Here is a 9975-nt window from a genome sequence, read left to right as displayed (position 1 = left end):
AGGGATGTCACTTACTTGTATCTTCCAAATTTACAATTAATCTTAAAAAGAAAAGGATACTGATCCTTATGAACAATTTCCAAAATTTTGGAAACTAATTTAGGGGTTCTTGACTGAAAGTTGAGGCAGAAATAATATATTTTAGGAGGAGTCTTGACCTACTTATTATTTCCAACACCACCCTGGGATATTTCCAAAAAGATAAAAGTGAGAAATATTATTCTCTTCAAGATTATGGCTTGAAATGGAAACATGGGATTCTTATTCATCCATGTGTAGGTGTTGCATTAAAACGGCAGGAAACTAGAGCATTTGCCAGTGAGTGAAAGAGGTTATATAAAAATGTCCTAAAATAGAAACATAGATTTGAGGGTGGGTTGTTACACTTATGGAACTGCTGCTTGTTGAGTATAAATAATTAAAAATGGCAGAACACTTGTTTTATGCATGTGAAAATCTAATCTTTTACAGACAAGAGGGGAAAAACTCTACCATCCTAAAGATCAGTGGAATAGGCCCACAGAACTGTGTCCATTTGAGCAATGGCTCTACTGGCAGGCAGAAAATGGAAGCTATCTCAGCTGGCAAGGATTGATGGTACAGCATCAGAAACTAGGCTATTGCCCTCAGAATGATGCATTTGGCTTCCAGGCCATCCACCTTTTGTACATGGAATGGAAGAATGTGTCAACTTGTCCTTTGCTTCAGAGAGAAAAATGGTCTTAGGTCAGTCCTACTCTGGAGGGAGTGGAGTGGATGAATTCAGCTCAAAGAGCTACTGCCTTGGAGTATAGCTGTGTTTGCCATTATCAGGGCCCATAATTAGGGAATGCATTAAGACAGATATTGGGAAGTAGGCATTCAAATTTCTCCCTGTGGAAGAACCTCCAGATGCTAGCTTCATGAAGCTCCACCTACTCTGTGCTTTTCACTATTGAGAAAGAGATGAGTTGAGTAAAGCCAGCTCAGAGAACCGATTACGGCAGCACTCCCATCTTTTAATCCTGACTCTCAGGAAAAGCTACCTTTTTTCCTCCAGTGTCAGCTGCCACTTGGAGATTCATGGAAAATAATTGAGGTAGAACTATAAATTAAATTACTATTGCTCCCCCTATATACAGCTATAATGCAGTCCATAATCACTTAGGATTTGATTCTGTTACATCTAAGGGGACTTAATTACTCCTTGGGTAAATCTGAAGAGGATTATTTGTAGCAATGAATTGTTTAGTGTTGATTCTTCTTCTTTACCATATTGCTATCTGCTATTTTAATTCATTTTAGAAGTGGTGAACAACTTAGCCATTAAATATAAGCTAAAAGTGTGGTAGGTACATAAAACGTGTGCCAACCTGCATGTGTATTTCCTTTTGCTTTAGCTATAAATCCTCTTTAAATGTTATCCTTTAAAATACAATACAAAGTTACAACATATATATATATATATATATATATATATATATATATATATATATATAGGCCTAGGCCCTGGTCCCCTGAGTAAATTCCTCTTTCTGTTGCAGCAACGATTTCTTTGTGTGATGCTCTATCAATGTTTAATCTCGAGGTGTCCTTTTAAGCCGTAATGTGAGAGGGCCCATAGAGCTTTTGAATTATATATTGCCTAGCTCTTTTTATTTATTTATTTGTTTATTTTTCTCTCTATGTTTGTTCATTTAGATGCCTTAGAAGCTAATCCCTGCTGGACAAATTCCTGGGAATTTCTGTGAAAAACTAACCTCTATGGATGAGTCCCAGAAGAAGCACGATACAAGATCCCGAAAAGTAAGGTTCAAAATTTCCTCAGCCTACAGTGGTCGAGTCTTAAAACAAGTGTATGAAGATGGACAAGAGCTTGAAATCCCAGCAGAAGACTGCTCTCATAGTTGTCAGTCCTGGAATTCTGAACCCCGAGACAATTTATTGGAGATTAGAGAAAACCCAGAACACAGCTTTTCTCCATCAGCTAAACTGAATGCCCAGAGGATCAGTGTATTCAGAGAAGGGAACAAATACACCCTCACAAGTAGCTCTTCCCTTCTAAATGACTACAAGGCTGATGGTCATAATGTAAGTAATGTTGTAGTAAGTAATATTTAGTAAAATTTAATAAAACATTAATTTGGTAAAGTATTAGTAAGTAATGTTTAGTCATGTTTAGTAAGACATTATTTGAATGAAATATTAATCATTTGCTTCAGTTATTTCTTTCTATATTCATAGGAGCACGGTGGCTCCTAAGGTAAGGATGCTCGGCAGGTTCGCATTTGAGACCCAGTTCCTGCTGTGGAACAGGGTGAGCTCCCGTCACATGCTCCAGCTCCTGTTGACCCAGCAGTTTGAAATCGGACAATTACAAATAGAGAGATGGATACCACTTTGGTGGGCAATTTAACAGAGACATCCCCTGGGCATCCCCTGGGCAACAATGATGTCACCGTTCAATCCTTTCAACCCAGAAACACTTCAGTGATCCTGACACAAATGTAGTAGTAGTAGTAGTAAAGTTGGAATGGACCTTGGAGGTCATCTAGTCCAACCCCCTGCTCAGGCAGAAAACCCTATACCATTTCGGACAAATGGCTGTCCAGTCTCTTCTTAAAAGCCTCCAGTGTTGGAGCATTCACCGCTTCTGGAGGCAGGTTGTTCCACTGGTTAATTGTTCTAACTGTCAGGAAGTTTCTCCTTAGTTCTAGATTGCTTCTCTCCTTGCTTAGTTTCCACCCGTTGCTTCTTGTCCTGCCTTCAGGCACCTTGGAAAATAGCTTGACACCCTCTTCTTTGTGGCAGCCCCTGAGACATTGGAACACTGCTATCATGTCCCCCCTCATCCTTCTCTTCATTAAACTAGACATTCCCAATTCCAGCAACCATTCCTTATATGCTTTAGCCTCCAGTCCCCTAATCATCTTTGTTGCTCTTCTCTGTACTCTTTCTAGAGTCTCAACATCTTTTTTACATCGTGGTGACCAAAACTGGATGCAGTATTCCAAGTGTGGCCTTACCAAGGCTTTGTAAAGTGGTATTAATACTTCACATGATCTTGATTCTATCCCTCTGTTAATGCAGCCTAGCACTGTGTTGGTCTTTTTGGCAGCTGCAGCACACTGCTGGCTCATATTTAGGTGATTGTCTACTAGGACTCCGAGGTCCCTCTCATAGTTACTACTATTGAGCATGGTGCCACCTATGCTGTACTTGTGCATTTGGTTTTTCTTGCCTAAATGTAGAACCTTGCTTTTTTCACCACTGAATTTCATTTTGTTAGATAGCGCCCAGTATTCAAGTCTGTCCAGATCCTTCTGTATCTTAAGCCTGTCTTCTGGAGTGTTGGCTATTCCTGCCAGCTTGGTGTCGTCTGCAAATTTGATGAGTTCCCCATCTATATTCTAGCTAACTTCATAGATTGTTTCAAACCATCACAAATTTGGAAGTCCAAGCAGAAAATAGATTATGTTATGGGGTAGCTCCATATCTTTGTGAGGGAATTTATGCTTCACAAGCCAAAGATCACATACTTCATTTTTATATTGTGAGCGTAAAAGATGAAAATAAAAGAAATATAAATTGAAGATCTTTGCTTGGGTTCTGGAGAGCTGTTGATTGTCAAAGTATACCATGTATGGTCTTATTTCAAACTAGTAGGATGTGTTTTATTAGCCTGTTCTCCTTTTTTTATAAGAAACATAAGATCTATCCGAGCTTGGTGGAAATATAAAAATAATCAGTTTTTGAATGCTAGAGCTGTATAGTGTTCAAAGTCCTACATTATATAAATCAAATTTTGGTTTCTCTTCACCCCTCCTTTTTTCATTTCCGTAGAATAGTTTAGATGAAAGAGATAGGCTGGCAAGGATTTTATTGCTTCTATAGGTAAATGATTAGTTGAAAGAAAGCTCTGTCACTCCACTGCAACCCTCCAGAGAACTATCAGTAAAGCCAGATCTATTTTCTCTGCTTCTCTAGAAGAGATAATATGGTTACAAATGGATAAATAGCCTAACACCCTAACCTCATATTCATACTGCTGAGTTGACAATTCTTTGAAGTTATATGGATGATTTACAATGATAAGATTTGGAATTTAATAGGCTAACTAGTATCCAAACAGGTTCCTAGAGTTTGATTCTGATAATTCTGTTGAATCAAATGTTCGTATATTTCACTATAGTATTTCAGTATCTATTCATTTTTGAAACTTGTAATGCTTCAGATCAAAATGGATCTACTGACTATACGTGGTGGTCAAAACCTTCTGTTTTATTCTGAGAACGCAAAAACAAAATGATCATAAGCTCTTAAGAGACTGGATTTCATCGCTATTGACTGGGATTCTTCATTCTAGTTCTGAAATTATGGAAGATGGCTAACTGTTTAGTAGTGGTGGTAGCAACTCTTTTTAAATTAGAAATCAGACAATTGGAACTAGTATACAATGCCTTAAAAAATTAAATCCAGCTCTGGATGCCATTTGCAAGCACTTTTATTATAACAAACAGAAACAGAAAGTGCTACACTAAAATCCAACTGCTAAGTAAACCTGCTGAAATAATAAAAGTATAGAAGCCGACAATGAACTCTGAAGGAATAGAAATGAGAATGCAATGATTTACAAAGCATTTTATTCAATTTTATTTCTTATTAGCAAAACTGACATCCATGTAGGACTTAGATAACAATGGAGAACTCTTTTTCAGCCTGAAGTAGACATTTCTCATTGTGAACTCATTTGGGTTGCATATCAGTAACCAGTGATAGTTAGGAGTTGATTAGATGCCAAAGTCCAAAGTAGGAATGGATGAACCCACAGTGTGAAGATATGGGGGTCACCTTTCTTCTACCTGTCTCTCTCATACTCTCCCTCCCTCCCTTCTATAATATATATCAGTCAATTGAGCAGTACAGCAATGAGAAGACCTGTCACTGCATGGTGGTGCAGTGGTTAGAATGCGATACTGAAGGCTAACTCACTTCTCATGCCAGAAATTTGATTCTGAGCAACTCAAGGTTGACTCAGCCTTCCATCCTTCCGAGGTCAGTAAAATCAGGACCCAGATTGTTGGGGGCAATAGGCTGACTCTGTAAACCACTTAGAGAGGACTGTAAAGCACTGTGAAGTGGTATATAAGTCTAAGTGCTATTGCTATTATTCAGCTGATTTGGAAATGTAATCCATAAATGATCCAGATAACTTTCATTGTGCAATGGGAAAGAATGAACTTTAGTAAGGCCTTCTGACTGAGTCAATTTCCATCTTTCTTTATTCCCATTTGAGGAGGTCAGGCTTTTTATTCAACTTGGGGAGAAGTCTGGTAGGCTGGACATGTTGGAGCTTTTGCAAATATATAAGATTTGCAAATCAGTGGGAGGACTTTCTCTTGACTTTACTGGGCAATGAAAGAAGCAATCTACTCATTACTAATGGACTGGAGCTCATTAAAAAGACCATCTGTCTTTCTAAAAAATTAAACATCTACATATACCATTCCATTTCAGCATCCCCGCATTTTAGATTTTGGGAAGATTATCATCTATACCAGCAATCTAAAAATAATCCGGACACCCCTGAGCAAGAAAGAGCTAATACAAAGAATCATGCAAAACAAAGGTGTTGATGATTGCTCCTTCATGCACTCTGAAGGAGGAGGAGGAAGTAGCAGCAATCAGAGCAATGGAAACATAAACGGTGATGAAACTGAGTCAGGCCACAACCAACATGTTTGGGTAAGACAGTAGACTTCATTTTCTTTGGTTCAGGATTCTCCTGGATATGGCCAGAATCTCAGGTGTGATTCCATCAACATTACTTGTTGAAAAGTTTGGTACCTAAACATTTGGAAGCAAACGAGAACTTAGAAAAAAAGCGGGTCTACATACTCACAAATTACAGTAAAATAAAATTTATATAATTAAAGAGGAGCTAAGAGCTTTTAGGGCATATGGAATGTTGATGACAGTTTTGCTAGCAGAGATAAGAATTCTAGGTCAAAGGAACTCACCCTATTATCACTCCATAATTATCTCTAAGTTAATTCACCAGAATGAATAAACATGAAGATAACACCTCATATGATGTATAAACTAGTTTGACATGTTTATCATTGATGTCACCTGTTTTGTAACTACAACCAAAACATTTTGAAATACCTGAACTTAGCCAATGCTAAGAACAGAGAATCTAGAGCTATAACTTTTCCAAGAATGGTATTGCTGAAGCTCTTGGCAAGGCAATGCCCTTGTCAAATCATTCAGTGTTCTCCCTGTTTGGCAGAACAAAGTCTCAATAGACCTGTTTCTAAAGCCATACACAAGCACACACAGAAAATACTGTTTGTATTTAACATGCACAAAAATACACAAATATTAGTACCTAGTATATAAGAGGTCTCATTCATTGGGAAGCATATATTATGTGCTCTCTTGTTTGTCTCTTTTTCAATCTTTCTTCTCCAAGTGTCAGGAAGAGAGGAATTGTTCTCCTGCAGGAAATGGTTTCTTGTTTTCTTCTGACTTTATGCATTCACTGGAGTGAAGTCAGGTTATCCAACCCAAGGGTTGACAACCAGGCATTTCTGATTCCTCTATATCAGGGGTGTCAAACTGGTAGCCTGTGGGCTGGATGCGTCATGCACAGGCCACACCCACCCCAGCTCCGCAAAGGCAAAAAAAGTCACGATATGTCACAATATGTCACGTGACACAATCGAGTTTGATACCGTGCTCAAGATGAACATGAGGAATCCCACATGGATAATTAATTAAAAATTAAACATGGTCCAAATATTATGAAATCATCCAGTCTTATATTACAAGAATATGGCATATTTCTCCTGTGAGATTTTGTCTAATGGTTAAGGCATGAAATTAGAAACCAGGAGACTGTGAGTTCTAGTGTTACCTCAGGCATAAAAGCTTGCTGGGTGACTTTGAGCCAGTCACTTCCTCTCAACCCAACTCACCTCACAGGATTGTTGTTGTGGGGAAAGTAGTAGTAAGAAAGACTATTAGGTAAGCCTGCTGCCTTGAGTTAATTAAAAAAATAATAAAGGCAGGGATAAAAGTAAAGAAATAAGACTCTCATGAGAATTTGAAAATTAGACTGCTGGACTTCCATAAGATACAACAATTTGTCAGTATTTTAATCACTGAAATCATTGAAAAAAAATAGTGCCATTCCCTTTGTTCCAGATTGCATAATGATTGTTGAGGCTGAGGTAAAGAATGGAGATGCTGACAAAATCTACATTTTTGGTAGGTTTGATTAGACTATCAATAAGCAAATAACAACAACAATAACAATAACAACAACAAGCATTAGAAAACATTCTGGATAAGTCGGGGGGGGGGCTTGTAATAAACAAGCCCTTCTATCATTATTAGGGTGATAAGCCTTAAATATAAGGTTTCTGTCATGTGTAGGAAGGCTACAAGGACAAAATCTAGACAGGCTCCTGCTGGTGATAAAGAGATAAAGAAAACTAATTCTTGACTATCATCTAATCTAATCTGACTTTTGCAACCTAGACATAATAGCCCTAATTTTCAACCATATATCAAAATACAATTACCTTTTTTCTTGTCATTTAATGACATGTATTCTAGTTTAATTTCTTTCATAAGTCTATACATACACATCTTATGCCAAAGTGGAATTCTGAATAATTTGCTTAATATGCCTACTGATGAAGATATTGGTATCAGCCACAGACACCTAATATCTCTAAGCCATGAAAGTCTATGAGGATTGAGATAGAAGGTAAAGGACATAAGTAAATAAATGCATCATCCCTTTAGAAAGGACCTTAGAAGTCATCTAGATCTGTTGATCTATCCTTTGTTTGAAGAATTCCCTTGGAGGGCAAGTTATTCCATTGGTTGATTGTTCTTTATTCATCAGTTGTTTTATTTTTTTAAATGCTGAAAAATGGAAACAACTGGCTGCAACAAAAGGCTGCAAGATGTCTCCTTTCCCTACTTCCAGTAGCAAAATCCAAACTGTTTGAATAGTATTTAAAAATCTGGAATGAAAACCATGCAAATCTTGTAATCTGCTCATTTTGCCAAGGGGGAAAAAAATGGGGTGAGGAATAATTGCCAAAATTATTAAATCAAATCAGCAGAAAAGTAGGCTATTCAAGCCACATATGGGGAGAACTTTTCCTGTTGCTTGTTTTTCTTTTAGATAAAGGACTGTGTGAACCGATATGAAGGAATTTAAAAAAAAAGTTTAATTAAGCCTTTGCGTTTCAGGAAGGCGATGAGGAGAACAGCTGCTCACAGTGCAAAGGATCGGGCTCTGCTCCCTGTGCTGTGTGTCACGGAAGCAAGTTTTCAATGTTGGCTAATCGGTTTAAAGAGTCATACAGAGCTCTACGATGCCCTGCCTGTAATGAAAATGGGCAGCAGCCCTGCCAGATTTGTGTTTAGTGACTCTGTCTGTTGTTTAATTTTTCTTGACTTGCTTTCTTTTGAATAGAACAGACCCCATCAGATCGTCTATGCCCATCCATCTTCTTTAGCTGGGAAGCTATCTTTTTATGGCCTGGTTGTTAAAGAGAGTCTTATCGATTGCCAGGCTTTCCACTGAATTAAAAGAGCTGCCACATGTTTCAAGACAGCTTTTCCTGATCCCAGCGAGTGAAAGTAAGACGCACTCTTACAGTAATATAAATGTTACATAAAAAGACCTAACTTTGGCCCAACTCAAGTTCGAAGTTCCTATTGTCTTAATTTTTAAAAGAACGGACCCAGCTCAGACTTCAGCGTAACCGAAGAACAAAATGGAACTCTTGTTTTGGTACAACCAGGAGTACCAAAACATGAGAAGAAAACAAGTGTCATAAATAATGGTTCTGTTTTTTTAAAAAGTATTTTATTAATTTTCTGTCATTACAATTCATTAGTGCTTAATGAACAACGTGTTGTCTGGGTTAATTTTTGCTTAGTCATAAAGTTAAGTTCTTACTCTCTATCTCGTTTTTCCAACCATTGATAAAACAAGTTCCATGTTTGAAAGTATTCTGTATCTTCTTTTTCTTCGATTCTCAATGTGAGTCTGTCCATTTCCACACGGTACAGTCTTTTCTTAATTATCGCTTCCTCCGATGGTGATAATGGATTAAAATGTATTTTTGGAATCAGGCAACCTTAATAAATCTAATAAAAACAAATAAGTTAAGTTCAGGTAGTCCTCAACTTACAACAGTTCGCTTAGCGATTCTTCAACTTTACAATGGCACTGAAAAAAGTGGCTTGTGACCATTTTTTTACACCCCCCATGGCCATGTGATTTACATTCTGATGCTTGACAACTCACTCACATTTATGATAGTTGGTGTTCCAGTGATTCCCTTTTGTGACCTTCTGCCAAGCCAAGTCCATGGGGAAATTAGATTCACTTAACAACTGTATTACTAACTTAACAACTGTAGTGATTCACTTAACAACCTGGCAAAAAGTCATAAAATGGGGCAAAACTCACTTAACAAATGTCTTACTTAGCAACATAAATTTTGGATTGAATTGTGGTTGTAAGTTGAGAACTACCTGTATTTTTTTTTTTTTTTAAAGCTGCACGTCTGCCTTTCAGGAAATTAGCCATCTGGAAGCTCTTGAGGTTATCCAAACCAGTGCTTTTTTTGTAAAAAAAAAAAAAAAAAAAGGTGCTGGAACTCACACACATCATACAACCCGCCTTGCCTACCCTACAAGATTCCATCCAAAAAAGGTGCCGGAACTCTGTTCTGGGCGTTCTATGAGAAAAAAAAAGCCCTGATCCAAACTATATGTATATTACAGTTTCCAGGATTCCTTAAGTATTTATAATTTCTTGCATCCTTTGGCAAAACAAAAGTTATTGTTTTGGGGCTTGCTAAGATGGAAATGAGACCCAGTTTGGTATAGTGGTTAAGGCATCAAGATCAAACCAGGAGACTGTGAGTTCTAGTCCTGCCTATGGCACAAAGCAGCTGGGTG

General features: G+C 37.7%; 1 protein-coding gene across 1 annotated transcript; it reads left to right on the top strand.

Moving 5' to 3' along the window:
- Window positions 1–1041: 1041 nt before the first annotated feature.
- Window positions 1042–8947, top strand: GRXCR2 (glutaredoxin and cysteine rich domain containing 2). The gene is made up of 4 exons (XM_039351530.1): window positions 1042–1078; window positions 1681–2070; window positions 5497–5724; window positions 8251–8947. The coding sequence occupies exons 2-4, from the start codon at window positions 1744–1746 to the stop codon at window positions 8425–8427; spliced, it is 732 nt and encodes a 243-aa protein (XP_039207464.1). The 5' UTR covers window positions 1042–1078; window positions 1681–1743; the 3' UTR covers window positions 8428–8947.
- The last annotated feature ends 1028 nt before the right edge of the window (window positions 8948–9975 follow it).

Source organism: Crotalus tigris, unplaced genomic scaffold (assembly GCF_016545835.1).
Source record: "Crotalus tigris isolate CLP2741 ecotype Arizona unplaced genomic scaffold, ASM1654583v1 scf7180000017568.12009008, whole genome shotgun sequence".
Lineage (NCBI taxonomy): Eukaryota > Metazoa > Chordata > Lepidosauria > Squamata > Viperidae > Crotalus > Crotalus tigris.
This window is presented reverse-complemented; position numbering and strand designations above follow the sequence as displayed.